This window comes from Oncorhynchus gorbuscha, linkage group LG03, assembly GCF_021184085.1.
Source record: "Oncorhynchus gorbuscha isolate QuinsamMale2020 ecotype Even-year linkage group LG03, OgorEven_v1.0, whole genome shotgun sequence".
NCBI lineage: Eukaryota > Metazoa > Chordata > Actinopteri > Salmoniformes > Salmonidae > Oncorhynchus > Oncorhynchus gorbuscha.
Window position 1 is genome coordinate 56,465,818 of NC_060175.1, and position 20,591 is coordinate 56,486,408.

At 41.7% G+C, this 20,591-nt stretch overlaps 1 protein-coding gene across 2 annotated transcripts; it reads right to left on the minus strand.

Annotated features, from left to right (window-relative positions):
• Nucleotides 1-10,242: 10,242 nt before the first annotated feature.
• Nucleotides 10,243-20,591, minus strand: tnnt2b (troponin T type 2b (cardiac)). Of its 2 annotated transcripts, none has more exons than XM_046343053.1 (13): nt 20,517-20,591; nt 20,291-20,332; nt 20,140-20,150; nt 17,739-17,765; nt 17,559-17,583; nt 17,397-17,466; nt 17,018-17,134; nt 15,596-15,673; nt 15,384-15,485; nt 15,162-15,274; nt 14,846-14,936; nt 14,270-14,310; nt 10,243-10,487 (listed from the first exon to the last, which is right to left on the minus strand). In XM_046343053.1, exons 2-13 carry the CDS (start codon nt 20,317-20,319, stop codon nt 10,448-10,450), a joined length of 744 nt encoding a protein of 247 aa, XP_046199009.1. In that variant the 5' UTR covers nt 20,320-20,332; nt 20,517-20,591; the 3' UTR covers nt 10,243-10,447. The 2 variants fall into 2 exon arrangements, with proteins under 2 accessions (XP_046199009.1, XP_046199010.1); XM_046343054.1 differs by having other exon boundaries at nt 17,742-17,765; nt 20,517-20,577.

Consider the following 20,591-nt stretch of genomic DNA (forward strand, 5'->3'; position numbering starts at 1 on the left):
GCTGTGTATTTAAATTCAAATTCAGATGAGGTATTGTTAGGGGGCGGCAGGTTAGCCTAGTAGTTAGAGCGTTGGACAAGTAACCGGAAGATTGCAAGTTCAAATCCCCAAGCTGACAAGGTACAAATCTGTCATTCTGCCCCTGAACAGGCAGTTAACCCACTGTTCCTAGGCCGTCATTGAAAATAAGAATTTGTTCTTTTGTTCTTTAAAATAAATAAAAAGTAATGTATCACCAAAGATATTTGCTGTTCTGTACTCAATGGATAAAGTATATTTTCAAAACATGTGTTCATGAGAACTCTTTATGCTTGTTAGCTTAGTGTTTTTTTTTCTCCCAAGTTCACTTAGATGATACATACCAGTACTCGTGTGAGTACATGCTGTACTTAACAGAACCATAACAACCATTGGCAGAGGTAGTAGATCAGCAATTGGGGAATGCAACTATGTGAAGCCTGAAGACAAATGTGTTTGAAACATGAAAATAGAAATTCCAGAGATGGAAAGTACATTAGGGGGCAACGGAGCTGACACCAGGTGAAAATTATTTTATGACTGATTATTTTATGAGGTAGTGTCGTGAGCAATGCACACACGTTGTGATGAGAAACCTTGGCAGGGATCTGAAGACTTGTCTTACCTTCGCAAGCTAATGCTTAGGCTTAAACTCAGTGTGTTAACATTGGCCCGGGATTCAATATAAGGTGTGGCGTGAAAGCTCTGCTTGCAATGTGCCTTTTAAATGCAATGTTCCTGACATTACGTTCACGGTAAACGCTGCAGATGCCGGCTCAAAATGGAAAAATAGCAATAAATGTCAAGCACTCTACAACACGCGTTGGATTGAATCCCGGCCATAGTCTCAAAGGCAGACGACTCGCGATACCCACTCGGTCAAACAAGGACGGTTCTGCTCCACTTGAATAACAGCTGGTGATGCAGCAGGAGCAGACACATACTGTCCCTCACTTTGTTTTGTTTCACTCAAGCTGCCTGTCTTGTCTGGTCTGCTGTGGTTGGTCTGGGCATAGGGTGCAATTTGTTTTGTAGGCAGATTACCAGGTTGTCTTTCATCAACTATTCACACTACTTAACTGATTTACGGTTTCGGAATTAGCAGGCGGTATTCAGGTCCTGCTTTAAATGATGTTCTGCTTATAAAGGCTTCATAAAGCCTTCATAATACCTCCATTAGCACTACATTAACATGTTACAAAGCATCTTCAACCGTATGTCATGTTTTATGAAGGTTGTATACATGCCAAATGTAGAATGTCACTATGTTAATTATAATGTAAACGTACTTTATAAAGGATGGCATGTTGTGCTGAAGGAGGGCACACACTCTAAAGTGAAGTCATGTCAGTCGCATTACACCTACAGTAATCTCATTCACAGAAACCTCCGCCCAAATGCGTGGAAGATATGGTGGACCAATGCATTGAAGTTGGCCTTTAGTTAGGGTTAGGTTTAAAATGTAATTTTAAGAAGATCAATTGTGTAAATGGGCAGGGTTTAGCCATAACTGTGACTTTGTGGCCGTGTTGACGAGTGATGATTGAGGGAGAATGTTTTTGCTAGCAAAGGATGACAAATACTTTACTCAGTAAGGTCACCTCCATAGAATTCTATGGTCACTCCCACTAAGGTCAACTTTGAAGGGTTGGTATCCCAGGCTTATGGGTGCTGTGTGCAATAACCTGGGGACGATGATACACCATGAAACACTTACCTTGATGAAAGCCCCCAACATCAGGAAAAAGAAAGTGGCTTTCTTCTGGCTTTCTACATGTTCCTCAGTAAACAAACACACACTCAACAATATAACGAGCCGTACCGTGCAGTGATGGGCCCAGTCAGGTCTTTGACACATTCACCCACTCCCCTGCTGAAAGATCAGCCACAAAATGTTGGCACCATTGTAACAGTTTGCAATCAAGCCCTGGTGTCCAGCATGGGAACACAAGAGGAATACCCGGTGTGATAGTTTCAGATTGGATTCATCCAAATCATCTTGGCTCTGACGCACACACACACACACGCACACACACGCACACACACACACGCACACACACACACACACACACAAACTTTGCAGGTCCATTAAACCATTTAAATACATCTAACACCCTAGAGTAACCTGTGGATCATGAGAGAACCTTCATCAATCAGCAGAATGTTAGTCACCTATTTATTGGCACTTTAAGTAGTGTCCTGTTATACTTTGTTGGAAGTGAGACACCTTCTGTCATTCAAACACATCCATTACAAGCATTTCGCTACATCCGCGATAACATCTGCTAAACACCTGTATGTGACAAATAAAATTGCGTTTGATTAAGACTCTATATCGCATAATGCTGTACTTCATTTAAAGTCAGACACCTTTGGCCATTCATAACACATATGGAATTATCATTAACAGCTAAAACAAATGAACATTTAAAGACATGTTAAAAACATAGATCACTTTTTAAATATATATATTTTTAACAATACAAATACATTAAGTTTAAAAGGTCCAGCAATGCAGTTACATTGAACATTTCACAGGGCTGTGAATAGTCTAGAATGCCTCTCTGCCTGCTGGAGGTACTGCATGTTGGTAATGTCACACAGTTATGCCACATTTATGAACCCTTTTATAGAGCCTGACATACAGTTATATATGATTTGTGACACCTTTATGTAGTGTTCATGAAGGCTTTATGCAGCCTTTTATAAACTGCACATAATTTAAAGCGAGACCGGTATTTGTATGGTAACAAACAATTGTGTGGTTCCTTTGAATTTATAGATTTGTGGACACGCTTTGTTAAAATAAACTATAGGGAATGTATATGGTTTGGCGGTGGGTAATGTTTAACCTTTTAGCGTGAGATACACTACTGTTCAAAAGTTTGGGGTCACTGAGAAATGTCCTTGTTTTTGAAAGAACAACAGTGAAGAGGCGACTCTGGGATGCTGGCCTTCTAGTTGCAAAGAAAAATACATATCTCAGACTGGCCAAAAAAAGAAAAGATTAAGATGGGCAAAAGAACACAGACACTGGACAGAGAAACTCTGCCTAGAAGGTCACCATCCCGGAGTCGCCTCTTCACTGTTGACGTTGAGACTGGTGTTTTGCTGGTACTCTTTAATGAAGCTGCCAGTTGAGGACTTGTGAGGTGTCTGTTTCTCAAACTAGACATTCTAATGTATTTGTCTTCTTGCTCAGTTGTGCACCGGGGCCTCCCACTCCTCTTTAAATTCTGGTTAGCGCCAGTTTGCGCTGTTCCGTGAAGGGAGTAGGATACAGCGTTGTACGAGATCTTCAGTTTCTTCGCAATTTCTCGCATGGAATAGTCTTCATTTCTCAGAACAAGAATAGATTGACGGGTTTCCGAAGAAAGTTCTTTGTTTCTGGCCATTCAACTAGTCTAAAGAAGACCATTTTTATTGCTTCTTTAATCATAGCAACAGTTTTCAGCTGTGCTAACATAATTGCAAAAGGGTTTTCTACTGATCAATTAGCCTTTTAAAATGATCAACTTGGATTAGCTAACACAAGGTGCCATTGGAACACAGGAGTGATGGTTGCTGGTAAAGGGCCTCTGTACGCCTATGTAGATATTCCATTCAAAATCATCCATTTCCAGCTACAATAGTCATTTACAACATTAACAATGTCTGCACTGTATTTTTGATCAATTTGATGTTATTTTATTGGACAAAAAATGGGCTTTTCTTTCAGAAACAAGGACATTTCTGAGTGACCCCAAACTTTTGAACGGTAGTGTATATTATTTGCATACAAAGAACACGATAGCTACTCTCTCACATGGTGTACAAGTACAAAAACACAGAGTCAAAAAATGCAGGATGAATGACACTTGCGAGACTTGGCACTGGCAGCCAGGTTGTCAATTATGGCCATCAAGGAAGGTGTGGTTGGTATTTTAATGCCATTGGCATTAATCCTTAACAGAGTAGATGCTTCAGGTTCCCACCAACTCAGCCATGGGTACAGAGTCATGGGTACAGTCACAAAGACATGAGGCAGAAGGAGCGCAGTGTACTGTCTGGATCTTGTGAAGAACCACCCTGTGACGTCATTCTTCCACCTCCAGTGTTTCATTGTCTAATTATGAACTAGGCAATATATTTAACTGGCAGAAAATCAACGGTGGCAGAAGGCGCCAGATAACCCAAAGTTAACTCCTATTCATTTACCTAAGCCTAACCCTTACCTTTAAGCTACAGTCCTTAGCTTAAACAATAACGAAGCAGTAACCACGCTTTTGTTTTGGCAAAAAATCTGAGGGATGGGCCTGGAGAAATAAACCACTCTTAAATTCATAAACCGAGTTATGGATGCAATGATATAGAAATGATAGTTAAAACTATGTGTTTGTTTACATTTACATAGTTTACAAACATTGAACTCTCTGGATAACATGAAAACTGCTTAACCAGCTCTGCTAGGGCGAGTAAAATGGCCAGAGTGGTCTCCGTTGTGTCTGGAAGTAGCTAGCAAGCTATCCAACATTAGCTTCGGTGCTTGACTGATTTTGTAAGGCCAGTACGCTCAAACCAACATTACTCCTCGGCCAGAGCGTCCAGTGTGCGCTCCGAGAGGTCTGAATTTACAAACGGACAATCTGACAGCGCTCTGAATTTATGTGTGTACTCTGGCACTCCAGATTGAATTAAGAACACACCAGAAGTCGTAAAATGTCTAACTCGTAATTTTGTATACTTAGTTGTATTAGTCGTATGTACGGGATACGCATGGTATACATCGTCCAATGAAGAGCTTACTTGCAGATTCCTTCTCGACAAAGCAACAACAATAGAACGTTCTAAAACATTTCGGCAAATCTGACCATGATTAAATTTTTTTGCTCCCAGCCTATACACAGAAACTAAAACAGGAAACGCCTGTGCTCAGGTCTGTTCAACGCTGGTCCGACCAATCTGATTCCACGCTTCAAGATTGCTTCGATCATGTGGATTGGGATATGTTCTGGATAGCATCAGACAACAACATTGATGCATACAATGATTTGGTGAGCGAGTTAATTAGCAAGTGCATTGGTGATGTTGTAGCCACGGTGACTATTAAAACATTCCCCAACCAGAAACCGTGGATTGATGGCAGCATTCACGCAAAACTGAAAGTGCCAACCACTGCTTTTAATCATGGCAAGGCGACCGGAAACATGAACAAATACAAACAGTGTAGCTATTCCCTCCGCAAGGCAATCAAACAAGCTAAGCGTTAGTATAGAGACAAAGGCCCGCTACCAAAACCTGCGGGCTCTCCTTCACCGCAGCCAATGTGAGTAAAACATTTAAACGTATTAACCCTCGCAAGGCTGCCGGCCCAGACGGCATCCCGAGCCGCGTCCTCAAGCATGCGCATACCAGCTGGCTGATGTGTTAGGGACATATTCAATCAATCCCTATCCTAGTCTGCTGTTTCCACATGCTTCAAGAGGGCCACCATTGTTCCTGTTCCCAAGAAAGCTAAGGTAACTGAGCTAAACAACTATCGCCCCGTAGCACTCACTTCCGTCATCATGAAGTGCTTTGAGAGACTAGTCAAGTATCATATCTCCTCCACCACACATGACACCATAGATCCACTCCAATTTGATTACCGCCCCAATAGGTACACAGACGACGCAATCACACTGCACACTGCTTTAACCCATCTGGACAAGAGGAATACCTATGTAAGTAAGAATGCTATTCATCGATTACAGCTCAGCATTTAACACCATAGTACATAGACCCTGGGTCTCGACCCCGCCCTGTGCAATTGGGTCCTGGACTTTCTGACGGGCCGCCCCCAGGTGGTGAAGGTAGGAAACAACATCTCCACACCGCGGATCCTCAACACTGGGGCCCCACAAGGGTGCATTCTCAACCCTCTCCTGTATTCCCTGTTCACCCATGACTGTGTGGCCATGCACGCCTCCAACTCAATCATCAAGTTTGCAGACGACACTACAGTGGTAGGCTTGATTACCAACAATGACGAGGCGGCCTACAGGGAGGAGGTGAGGGCCCTCGGAGTGTGGTGTCAGGGAAATAACCTCACACTCAAGGTCAACAAAATGATGATCGTGGATCGTGGACTTCAGGAAACAGCAGAGGGAGCACCCCTCTATCCACATCGATGGGACAGTAGTGGAGACGGTGGAAAGTTTTAAGTTCGTCGGCGTACACATCACAGACAAACTGAAATGGTCCACCCACACAGACAGCGTGGTGAAGAAGGCACAACAGTACCTCTTCAACCTCAGGATGCTGAAGAAATTTGGCTTCTCACCAAAAACACTCACAAACTTTTACAGATGCACAATCAAGAGTATCCTGTCGGGCTGTATCGCCGCCTGGTACGGCAACTGCTCCGCCCACAACCATAAGGCTCTCCAGAGGGTAGTGAGGCCTGCACAACGCATCACCGGGAACAAACTACCCGCCCTCCAGGACACCTACACCACCCGATGTCACAGGAAGGCCAAAAAGATCATCAAGGACAACAACCACCCGAGCCACTGTCTGTTCACACCGCTACCATCCAGAAGGCGAGGTCAGTACAGGTGCATCAAAGCTGGGACCGAGAGACTGAAAAACAGCTTCTATCTTAAGGCCATCAGACTGTTAAACAGCCATCACTAACATTGAGTGGCTGCTGCCAACATACTGACTCAAATCTCTAGCCACTTATTAATAATAAAAAAATGGATGTAATAAGTTTATCACAGGTCACTTTATATAATGTTTACATACCCTACATTACTCATCTCATATGTATATACTGTACTCTATACCATTTACTGCATCTTGCCTATGCCGTTCGGCCATCGCTCATCCATATATTTTATGTACATATTCTTATTCATTCCTTTACACTTGTGTGTATAAGGTAGTTGTTGTGAAATTGTTACCTGTTAGATATTACCTGTTAGATATTACTGCACGGTCGAAACTAGAAGCACAAGCATTTCGCTACACTCGCATTAACATCTGCTAACCATGTGTATGCGACCAATACAATTTGATTTGATTTGATTTAAAAGATAAGAATATGAACATAAAGTAAACGTAAACATTTTGGCATAAGTTTAACACAGGAATGCACCATTTATAGTCCAATATTTACATGTATATTGGGGAAGGGGGGATGGGGGGTAGTCTATAAACTGAGCATTATAATAAGAATCTGGTAGCAGCAGTTGTGATGTGTGTGTAATCCATGAATGTATACAGTGCCTTCAAAAAGTATTCATACCCCTTGACTTATTCCACATTTTGTAGTCTCAAAGCCTGAATTCAAAATTAATTGAATATTTTTTTTTCTCACCCATCTACACACAATTCCCCATAATGACAAAGTGAAAACATGTTTTTAGACATTTCCACAATATCGAATTTATATTCAACCTCTGAGTCAATACTTTGTAGAAGCACCTTTGGCAGTTATTGCAGCTGTGAGTCTTTCTGGGTAAGTCTCTAAGAGCTTTCCACACATATATTGTGCAACATTTGCCCATTATTATTTTCAAACATCTCCAAGTTCTGTCAAATTGATTGTTGATAATTACTACACAACCAGGTCTTGCCATAGACTTTCATGTAGATTTAAGTAAAAACTGCTCAGGAACATTCACTGTCTTTTGGTAAGCAACTCCCGTGTAGATTTAGCCTTGAGTTTTAGGTTATTGTCCTGCTAAAAGGTTAATTTATCTCCCAGTGTCAGGTGGAAAGCAGACTGTACCTCTGGGATTTTGCCTGTGCTTAGCTCCATTCCATTTTTTTTCATCCTGAAAAACTCTCCAGTCCTTAACGATTACAAGCATACCCATAACACGATGCTGCCACCACCATGCTCGAAAATATGGAGAGTGGTACTAAGTAATGTGTTGTGTTCGATTTGCCCCAAACTTAACACTTTGTATTCAGGGAAAAAAAGTTAATTGATTTGCTGTATTACTTTAGTGCCTTATTGCAAGCAGGAGGCGTGTTTTGAAATATTTGTATTCTGTACAGGCTTCTTTCTTTTCACTCTGTCAATTAGGTTAGTATTATGGAGTAACTACAATGTTTTTCATCCATCCTCAGTTTTCTCCTATCACAGCCATTTAACTCTGTAACTGTTTTAAAGTCACCATTGGCCTCATGGTAAAATCCCTGAGCGCTTTCCTTCCTGTCCGACAACGGCGTTAGGAAGGACGCCTGTATCTTTGTAGTGACTAGGTGTATTGATACACCATCCAAAGTGTTATTAATAATGTTACCATGCTCTACGGTATATTCAATGTCTGCTTTATTTATTTGTTTTACCCATCTACTAGTAGAATCACTTCTTTGCGAGGCATTGGAAAACCTACCTGGTCTTTGTGGTTGAATCTGTGTTTGAAATTCACTGCTCAACTGAGGGACGTTACCGATAATTGCATGTGTGGATTACAGAGATGAGGTAGTCATTCAAAGATCATGTTAAACACTATTATTGCACAGAGTGAGTCCATGCAAAGTATTATGTGACTTAAGAAAATGTTTACTCCTGAACTTATTTAGGCTTGCCAATACAAAGTGGTTGAATACTTATTGACTCAAGACATTTCAACTTTTAATTTCTTAATCATTTCTAAAAAACGTAATTCCACTTTGACACTATGGGGTTAATCCATTTTAAATTCCGGCTGTAACACAACAAAATGTAGGAAAAGTCGAGGGGTGTGAATACCTTCACACACACTGTATGTGTGTGTGTGCATGTCTATGTCGAAGGTGTGCATCTGTGGTATGGTGCAGAAAATTAGAACAGCTGGTCAGTCAAGTTCAAGTGTTCAGCAGTCTGATGGCTTGTAGATAGAAACTGTCTCTGAGCCTGTTGGTCTCATGCTGCATTACCATCTGCCAAACAGTAAGAGAGATTACAGCTCGTGGCTGGGGTGTGTGGAGTCCTTTGATGCTGCGCGCCTTCCTCAGTCACTGTTCCGAGTAGATGTCCTGGACGGGTGGGAACATGGTACCAGTAATGCACTGGGCCGTCGCTGGAAGGCCTTGCGGTCGGGGACAGAGCAATTCCCGTACGAGGCAGCGATGCAACCGGTCAGGACACTCTTGATGGTGCAGCGGTAGTATTTGGAGAGAAACCGGTGGTGGTATGCCTACTTTTTTCAGCAGCCTTAGGAAGCAGAGACGCTGTTGTGCCGTCTTGACAAGAGTTGTTCTACGGCAAGTCCTCAGTGATGTGGAGGCAGAGGGACTTAAAACTTGTGACTTGATGTGGATCGGGGCATGTTCCCTCCTCTGCTTCCTGCAGTCAACTCCTTTGTTTTGCTGATGTTGAGGGAGAGGTTGTTTTCATGAAACTACAATGCTAGTTCACTTACCTCCTCTCTATAGGCTGACTCTGCGTTGTTGGTTATCAGGCCTATCAGATGGTGTCGTCAGTAACCTTTATGATGGAGTTGGTGTCGTGCAAAGAAAGAGAGTACAGAGAGTACTGCAGAGGACTGAGGACACAGGCCTGGGGGGCTCCTGTGTTAAAAGTCAGTGTGGAGGAGGTGTAGTTGCCAATCCTCACAGCACCCTTTAAGGGGCAATAAGCAGTTGACTTATAATTTAATCATTTATTTGAGCTTAGTTCAACTGTCATGCCCCATTAGAACGCAAAATATAAGCTTGTATGACTCCAACGTTTGTAAACGAAGTAAATGTAAACAAACACTGTACAGCCTCAAAACATAGTTAAAACTATAATGTTGATATCATGGATGGCTAGGCCTTGCATCCATAGCTCTGTCTATGAATTTGAGAGTTGTTATATTTCCCCAGCCCCATTCCTCAGCTTTTACCGAAACAGTTGCAGAGAATATGCTTTGTTATTGTTTCAACTGCTGATTGGCGCTTCAAAGAGCCAATCTGCTGTTGCTTACATCCGTTTTTGGACTTATAAATTAAACATTGGCAGGAATAACCTTTGTTGTTGTTTCAACTGCTAATTGCCACTTTAACCTTAACCCTCATTTCTAAACCTGACTTTATGTCATAAGTTTGTCAGGGTGAATATTTAGAATATTGAGGTTACGTGTCCTTACTGAAAGGATAAGAGATTCAAAATGGATAAAGTTGCCATAACAATGTTCAACATTTTGTTTCCTCCATTGCAACACAAGGTCACCATCTTACCTTCTTCGTCATCTAATGCTGTTGCTCATCACACGCGAGGAGAGAGACTTGCAAACATATTTTTGTTGGTTTATTATGATACATTTTTCCCTAAAAATAACAATCCACATAAGTTCATTCCAAATATTTTTTTTTCGGAAAAATATTCCACATGTCACACAAGTCTTCCTTGTCTGTAGAGTACCAGGATGTCCATCGGGCAAAGTGGTATGAATGGAATGGACTCCTATGGTCTCAATTCTGATCTGCAACATTATTTCCTCAAGCCCCGTTTGCTCCTGGTCCCCTTGGTACTGAGAAGAGACAAGGTCAGCACTGTTATATCAACCAGGCCACCCACCACCCGAGAAGACAAGTATGTCTCCAAGTGAATCCACACTCAAGCCACCTAATTACATTGCTTGAGAGGTTGGCACTGCAAGGTATGAGTGGGAAACCCAGTAAAATACCAATAGGTAAACCCAATAGGGAAAGAAAGAATTCAGAAAACAAACAATCTTACCAAGTGTTTGGCTTTGTTGTCCTATGGCAATTGGTTTACCCTTCTCAGATACACTGCTATACTATACAAACATGGGTAATGTGTCGTATAGTAGTTAGAATGAAGAGTCAGTACAACCGTTGTGGTCTGATCCCCGAGATATGTGTACCACTCATGCGGAACAGCTTACAAGGGGAGGCATCCACACGTTTCTTATGCATTATCAACGGTACCTGCCGTGCCTTCTCCTCCTGAAATATGTTACCTTCATTCGAACCTTTGAATGAAGCCATGAAGCCATGTTCAGTGCTTTTTATGTGTGTAAGCCCCCAGGCATGTGTAGCATGGTGCAGATCATGTCCCCATACCCTGGCAGTGGTTGTTTGAATGTGATGCCCCTTTAGAGAGAAGCCAGTAAAGGCTGTTGAAAACAATGTGTCATGAGACAGGGATTAAGCAAATTCATAGAGCTTGACTCTGCGACTGAGAATAACTGCGTACTCATTTTATGTAGCTACTCTGGTGAGTGATCTTTTTGCTTTATGCTGGCAACCAGCCGGCCCCTTACTCCACATCGCCACATGTACTATGCCACAACGTGTGATTTCAGCATTCGGTTCACCTCCCCAGATATTACATTACACACTGATGTTTTAGACAATATCGATAGTATTGATTAACACCCAGATTGAAGTGGGATTAAGTCTGGCAAATTGGTGCAGGTCTGAAACCATTTAAAAATAGCAACAGTGTGGGGGTCCGCAGCCTTATGACAGCTGTTTCATGTCCTTCTTAGGACACTTACTGACATGCTCAGGCTAGTTTAAAATGGTCAGATCAGACCCAAATATAGTTCCTTCAGATATCCTACACGAGGTATCTGAAGGTAGGATATGTTTTGAATACCCGTGTTAAGTCTCCTGTATTGTATTATGGAGCGTATTACTAGTTGTGACCTCACAGGTAGATTTGGGGCCTTTCAGCTGTTGCAATTCCAGTGTGTGTGTGTGTGTGTGTGTGTGTGTGTGTGTGTGTGTGTGTGTGTGTGTGTGTGTGTGTGTGTGTGTGTGTGTGTGTGTGTGTGTGTGTGTGTGTGTGTGTGTGTGTGTGTGTGTGTGTGTGTGTGTGTGTGTGTGTGTGTGTGTGCGTGTGTGTGTGTGCGTGCGTGCGTGTGTGTTGATGTGCATGTTTGCATTTGTTGTTTTGGTTGTTCAGGCGCCCTATTGGCTGCTCTCTTCTCAGACCATTTTCTTTAATTAACCCCCAGGCCTTTGTTGTCTGGATCCCGGCAGGCTGGGTGTGCAACAACGCCAGCCCCCACTCAGTTCCTCTCAGCCTGCAGCTGTTCGTAGAGTCACTTCAAACAACTGGCAACAGGCGGAGGAAGGGTGGAGGGTGGAGGGGATGGAAAGACAGGAGGGGGCAGAAACCTGATTAGGCTCAAGGTGAGCCTCTACATTGGGACGGCTTATCAGTCTTAGCAGGGTATTATCACTACTGGAAGGAAACTAGGCATAGTATCGAGAGTTTAGAAATTACAAATACGATTAAGAAATGACAAGATAGAAAATATAGGAGGAAATTAGGATTCTTGGAATGTGTTGTGTATGTTTAAGAAGCATATAGAAGTGGAGGCTCCTCAGAGGAGGAAGGGCAGGACCATCCTACTAAGTGAATTTCAGGAACATGTATAGAGTGAAAGATTAAGAAAGTTATCATTTAAAGAGAAAACTATACTATATATATTAATGTCAGCAAATAACTAATTAAAAGACACTGTTTTGTAATGGTCTACAGTATCCTCAACAGCACCCTCAAGGGTAGCACCATAGTGTAGACGGAGGACAACTAGCTTCCGTCCTCCTCTGGGTATGTTGACTTCAATACAAAACCTACAAGGCTCATGGTTTTCACCCCCTTCCATAGACGTACATTGTAATCATGATGACTTCCGGAGGATGTCCTCCAACCTATCAGAGCTCTTGCAGTATGAACTGACATGTTGTCCATCCAATCAAAGTATCAGAGAATGAATCTAGTGCTGAAAGCATAAGCTACAATTAGCTAGTGCTGCAGTTAATAAAGTGTGGTGAGTAGTTAAAGAGAGAGAATTAATTTCTAAAAACATTAAGGAGAAGCAGTTTACCTTTCACTTACTTAGCTAATACAGGTAATTTAGCCGACTCAACAACCTGACTCAAACAGAGTGTAATACAATTTATGTCAGCTAGTTGGCTAAGGCTATCCAACACTGCAACTCTTCCAAGTCAAGGTAAGCTTTCAGTTTTATACATTTATTGCCCCGGGGCCCTCTGATGTAACTGGCAAACTGCTTCTGTACACTGTAAAATGCTTCAGTACACTGTAAAATGCTTCTGTACACTGTAAAATGGAACGAAACAGGGAGGGGACCTACCTTTGTCCATTAGAAACTCTTGTTTTAGTTGTCCATTTTGCAACTGTTAAGATGAAGGATTACTCCCCAGCGGGCTAGATGCATGCAAGACTGTGCAAGGCGGGATTGTGTGTGTCACTATCTGTCCCCTTGATGACCGCAATTTGTCTTTCAACCTGTTATAAACGTTTGTTTGTGGGCTAGGTTGTAGCAACCTCATGATCGGTATAGGGCAAATTGAAGTATCATGTAGTAACCTAAACCTACCAATGTTACATTGAGCTGGGTGAATGGAATATGTACGACAGTCATCCAATATGCTGTAATAGTAAGGTCTGCACAACGCATCACCGGGGGCAAACTACCTGCTCTCCAAGACAGCTACACCACCCGATGTCACAGAAAGGCCAAAAAGATCATCAAGGACAACAACCATCCGAGCCACTGCCTGTTCACCCCACTATCATCCAGAAGGTGAGGTCAGTACAGGTGCATCAAAGCTGGGACCGAGAGACTGAAAAACAGCTTTTATCTCAAGGCCATCAGACTGTTAAACAGCCACCACTAACATTGAGTGGCTGCTGCCAACATACTGACTCATCTCTAGCCACTTTAATAACAAAAAAAAATGGACGTAATAAATGTATCACTACTCACTTTAAATTAAGCCACTTAATATAATGTTTACATACCCTTCACTACTCAACTCAAATGTATATACTGTACTCTATACCATTTACTGCATCTTGCCTATGCCGTTCGGCCATCACTCATCCATATATATTTTTATGGACATATTCTTTTGAATTCTTTTACACTTGTGTGTATAAGGTAGTTGTTGTGAAATTGTTAGATTACAGGTCCTGTGTAGCTCAGTTGGTAGAGCATGGCGCTTGTAACGCCAGGGTAGTGGGTTCTATCCCCGGGACCACCCATACGTAGAATGTATGCACACATGACTGTAAGTCGCTTTGGATAAAAGCGTCTGCTAAATGGCATATATATACTTGTCAGATATTACTGCATGGTCGGAACTAGAGGCACAAGCATTTCGCTACACTCGCATTAACACCTGCTAACCATGTGTATGTGACAAATAAAATTGGATTTGATTTGAATAGAAATAAGGCCATGCTCCTCCCTAACGTTAAACGACACACGCCGCCACTGGTATCTAAGGTCATGTCTTTTGTACTTACACTTTCTGATGATCGCTGACTCGATTCCTGAGTACGGTGACCTGTATAAATGAGAGGTGTGACAGTGAACACAACCATCTACACACACACTACATGTTAATGTTTTTAAAGGCATGACAATTGTAAAGTCTTTATGTTGTTGTCTGTACTGTCTTTTTCGTTATGTGTCGGACCCCAGTAAGACTAGGTGTCGCCGTCGGCGTCGGCTAATGGGGATCCTAATAAATAAGATCTATAATCAACATCTAACGTACGTCTTGATATTTCTCTTGGATCACAGCCAATTGACTTGTCTATGCCTCCCTGTCATGTCCACTGAGATATAGTTACCAGATCTTGAATGAACTCTAGTTATAAAGAGGGCGAGGTTTTGTGGTGTTGTGCATGTTAATTTATACGAAAGCAGTACATCAAATCTCTACTCGTGTCACAGGAGGAGTTAGCAAGGCTGGTGTTTATAAAAAATATTTTTAAAAGCACGCTTATACTTTCACTTTCATGTGAATCATATGCACATATAATTTTTCATTTCAGTTTGATGCTGTAGCCTAAAGTCTAGAATGAAAAGAATCTTACATCATATTTCTGCCGGGAGTGTTTGTACTGGAGATCAAATTTCTCTGCCTCAAGTTGATGTATCCACTTCCACAGTTCAGTAGCCTTCTCTCTATATGAGGGAGAGAGTGGGAAAAAATGGAAAATTGCGGAAATGAGGACAATCCTATAATAATGCTCCTCAGTGGTTAACTGAATATCTGTAGCATAATGAGAGAGTAGTCATTCATCTCGTTAGGGTGAGAGTATAACATTATTAATAATTGGATTGGATAATACCCCTTTCGTACTGTATATTATCACTACATGCCAGTGTAAAGCTTTTTCTCAACCATGCCTTAGTTTGTCCTCTTTGAGATGGTCAATATTCAGCTCCTTATGCCGTTCACTTAAGATCGCTCTCTTCTTCTCTCGCTCTGTTTTCTTTTTCGGCCCACCTTTCTTTTCTGTCTGTAGTTACAGTATAACGAGATGTACAGATATTAGCTATAAATTAGACTATGGTAACAATTCAGAAAGTCTGGTGCTGTAAGGGTGTTTTTTGGATGATTTCTGTCACCTTGTACCCGCTGAACTGCAAGTTGGTGAGGACCTTTTTTTTCTTGGCGTCATCCTCTGCTTTCTTCTTAAATTCCTCTTCCTCCTTTCTTGCCTTTTCCTCCTGGAGATGAGAGAATAACTGCAATGTTGCCACAGTTGTCCTACCTTCTACTAATGTGCAGTGTTCACGCTGTCCACTGGCGATCCTGGTGTTGCAATGGGGACACTCACGTTTATTCTGTTCTGACGCTCCTTTTCTTTCTCCGTTCGGATCCTCACTTGCTCTGCTCTCTCAGACCTGCGCTTCTCCTGAGATACAGAGGGCATAGTATTAGATTAGTTATAACCCCATCGCACAGATATCCAGTGGTGTAAAGTACTTCAGTAAAAATACTTTAAAGTACTACTTATGTCGTTTTTTGGAGTATCTGTACTATTAATATTTATTTATTTAAAACAAATGTTTTAGGGGTACTATTAATATTTGGACTACTTTTACTTCACTACAATCCTAAAGAAAATTATGTACTTTTTACTCCATACATTTTCCCTGACACCCAAAAGTACTTGTTACATTTTGAATGCTTAGCAGGACAGGAAAATGGTCTAATTCACACACTTATCAAGAGAACATCTCTGGTCATCCCTTCTGCCTCTGATCTGGGGGGCTCACTAAACAAATGCTTCATTTGTAAATTATGTATGAGAGTTGGACCGTCTGCTTTGCTTAATATAAGGAATTTGAAATGATTTATACTTTTACTTTTGACACTTAAGTACATTTTAGCAATTACATTTACTTTTGATACTTAAGTATATTAAAAACCAAATACTTTTAGATTTTTTCTCAACTCGTTTTTGTACTGCGTGACTTTTACTTGAGTCATTTTCTATTAAGGTATCTTTAATTTTACTCAAGTATGACAATTGGGTACTTTCACCACCACCTCAGATATCCCTATTTATGTATCCATGTATCATCACCAAAAGTATTTGACTAGAACTGTATGTGAGGCAATGACAGAGCTCAGATCTGAACACAGAATGATGTATCAGTAGGCTGTCTGAACACAGAATGATAGAACAGTAGTCTATCTGAACACAGAATGATATAACTGTAGGCTGTCTGAACACAGAATGATATAACTGTAGGCTGTCTGAACACAGAATGATATAACAGTAGGCTATCTGAACACAGAATGATATAACAGTAGGCTATCTGAACACAGAATGATATAACAGTAGGCTATCTGAACACAGAATGATGTATCAGTAGGCTATCTGAACACAGAATGATATATCAGTAGGCTGTCTGAACACAGAATGATATAACAGTAGGCTATCTGAAAACAGAATGATATAACAGTAGGCTATCTGAACACAGAATGATGTATCAGTAGGCTGTCTGAACACAGAATGATGTAACTGTAGGCTGTCTGAACACAGAATGATATAACAGTAGGCTATCTGAACACAGAATGATATAACAGTAGGCTATCTGAACACAGAATGATATAACATTAGGCTGTCTGAACACAGAATGATATAACAGTAGGCTATCTGAACACAGAATGATATAACAGTAGGCTATCTGAACACAGAATGATGTAACTGTAGGCTATCTGAACACAGAATGATATAACAGTATCTCACAATACGATCAGTGAGGTTAATGAGTTCCTCTTCTTCCTTCTTGCGACTCTCAAAATGGGCCTCGATAAGCGTCTGCAGCTCAGTCAGGTCCTTCTCCATACGCTTGCGGTGGATATCCTACAGGCAGGACAGGTTCAAGGATGAGAGGTCAGAGGACATGGTGAGAAGACATGCAGGGAGGACATGGTCAGTTGCTCGAGGTAGAAGTTGAACTTAACCACAGATCTAGGATCAGATAACCCCTACAACGCCATCTTAATCTTAACCATTAGGTGATAAAAAATATCTGTCAGTGGTTAGGGGCAACTTGATCCAACTCCAGGTCAGTATAGGTCCTTATATTCAGTATACTTGTGTAGCTACAGTGAGGCAAACTGACATCAAAGTCCACTTTCTCGCCATCTGGGATTTTGGGAGGCACCATGCTGGTCTGAGGCATGAAGGCTGGTCTGAGGATGATACAAAACACAACAGTTTTCTCTTGGATGTGAAATATTTCCTAAACTGAGTTCAGATTATCCAAATTAATTTTGAATCTTACTTTGGTTTAGGTTTTGCCCAACCTTCTTCCCGAGTGGGAAAAAGGAGAACTCAGTTAATGACATAATTAAATGTACTTGACAGAACATTCCAAAACTGGCCCATGTTTAACTTTCACACACAAATGTAACTTTCACACATTCTTTCATAACCCGGTATTGATTGATAGGCCTTCACCTACCTCCTTCCTCTTGCTCCCCCTCGGCGTCTGGTAAAAGAAGCCAGGGTCAATACAATGTCAACTATGACAGATGTGAAAAGGTGCCGAGAGCAGAGACTGAAATTGAGCCATGATAAGACCCACGGAAGCCCAGGGGAACAGCGGTGCTAAGCCAGATTAGAAAAAGGGTCTGTGACCTGCTTGATCACCCCTCCCCACCCCAGGCCCTGCTCACATCTCTCCTCTGCTAGCTGTGTTGTACCTCATCCATACAGGCTTTTCTAACAAATTTGCCCCGTCATGCATGTCAAACAGTAATGTTTTTTCCCACCAAGAATGTGGTTTTTCAAAAAACAAATACTGTAGCTTCCATTTTCTAAATAAAGTTTGGGATTTAATATTAAATAGAGCAAAGTGCTCACTTTGTTATCTTTAATTTAACCTGACCTAATTTGTTTTTCAAATATCACCTTTATTTAACTAGGCAAGTCAGTTAGGAACAAATTCTTATTTACAATGACGGCCTACCCCGGGCCAAACCCGGACGACGCTGGGCCAATTGAGCGCCGCCCCTTGGGACTCCCAATCACGGCTGGATGTGATACAGCTTGGATTCAAACCAGGGACTATAGTGACGCCTCTTGCACTGATACTCAGCCTTTAGACCACTGCGTCACCCGGGAGCCCTGATATCAAGAGCCATGTAGAGCATTGAACCCTACTATCCTATTCCGTCTTGAGAATATACAGAATTACATTTCACTGAAACAGCCATGCTGTCAGGATCAATACAAACAGGTGAAATGTGTGTGTGTGCGTGTGTATACAGTATGTATAGTTGCTACTGTCAGTGTTACTAGGCTAGCTAGCTTGCATGCATGAGCACATGCAGTACTCCATTCTACCTCCTCCTTCTCCTCAGCAACCTCCTCCTCCGTCTGTTGCAAAGCCAGCGCATATTGTGAGAGCAGAGCAGTCATTCTCAAGCCAATACATGGGCATACAGAGTAGGAATATAAGCAACGCACTAACTAGAACGGCAAAGTAGTGATTAAAGACAGCAGTCTAATTTTCTGTTAATCAAAGTAATTATTTCTGCCAGTTTGTCAACCCCTTTTCTCACACTGTGAATTGACTGAGTGTAACCGCACAGCTGACTTTTATTCCCTCGTGAGGATTGGTGTCCTCAATGTGAGCAGCACTCCAGGTAGAGGGATACAGCTCTCTAAAGCTCTCTCGCTGTTGCCGTCAGTGGATTTCATGCCTGAATATCAAAGGTCACCATTCATTCCTCAGTCCGGGTGCCAGTCACAGCACAGCAGTCGGTAACAGTGACTCCGTTGCTCCGCTTAGAGGGAAACATGAACCGCATCACCAGGAGTTCTATCTTGGCCCGAGATATCTATCTTGGCCCATTGTGCGTCTTTCCCCTAGGGTCCCCTATTCTGGACTACCTGACCCACATAGCACTATAACACCAACTCGAACTCCACATGAGGATGAAACATGTGCTTGTTGAAGTCAGGGACAGCCGCGCTGAAGCCCTACAGCATGGCGACAAGACGGGACAGAAATAGAGATAGGTGATGGGTAACCCAGGCACCAGCATACCTTTCAAGTAAAAAATCATAATAAAACAATTCCCCAGGGAACATGCTTAGTGGGCAGGCGGAGACAGAGGCAAGGAAGGGAAGTGGGGTTGGGATGGTCGACCTGAGGGCCAAAGACAAAAGTGGTCTGTATGGCGCAGAAGCTTATACCACAGCGGTAGCTATACAGTAGTCCCATGGCTAATTTGTGCACTCTAGTGGAGATGCCAGGGGCTTAGTGCACTCTGCTTTTTTTGGTGACTCAAGCGCTGTAGAGGAAGCTGTGGTGTGTAAAAAGGGTAACAAAGTGGCAGAACTAATAATTGCTTCAAAGTTTTAATTCAGACAATTCAATAATGTCCTACTAAATTCATTGGTTCTGAAAGATATTGTTTGTATTACATACCAACAATATCCTCCTCTCCTTCTGACCACATGCACAGAGAAGGAAGATCATTAGGTTCAGTACCAGCCACATGTGAAAGCAGTACATGAACACAGCAGCAGCATGGACAACTACGTAAACAAACAATAATAAATCAGTATAAAGTATATTTTACACTAAACTGTATTTAGACACTCACATCAGCAATTAGTTGTGCCTAGATTATTCTTAAGCGTTCTGTAAAAATCATATACAGTGTATTGGCAATGGATGAAATAAAATTCTAAACGATTTTCACTATCCCCCATGATGAAACGTTGACATACCTGTAGCTGCACCTGAGCCCTTACTGCATAAAGTACGTCTTAATTCACAGTATTTAGTTATATCAGCATTTAGTTATGTCGTTTTTCCCCAAGATAATATTTGAATTGATGCCATGACTTACGTTCTTTCTCCCTGAAAGAATAACAGATCAAAATAATTGTGTTATGATCCAGTTCCATTATGGAATCACTCACAAGCATTGATCAACAAATAAATAACAACTGGTAGACAGAATACAGATGATTCAATTGATGAACTGGTCATTTACTTACTCATAGTCAACCTCTTCTGTGTCTGACATCTCTAGAATTTACCTGCGTAAATGTGTGTGGAGTACCATGGAAAAATCAAAGTAAATATTCCCTGTTATCTATAAAATGCATAGTAATTCATATTATTTGACATAGTGTACCACCTATAAGCAATAGAGCCAAAGAGTTAAATTGTTTCCTGCATAGAAATTGATTCTGTATGTAAACACACAACATGCAGACTTACCCAGAGTGGTGCAGTGTGGGCTTGAGATGAGGGGACAATGTGGGATTGTATTGTATACCAGTCTCTGTTGGAACC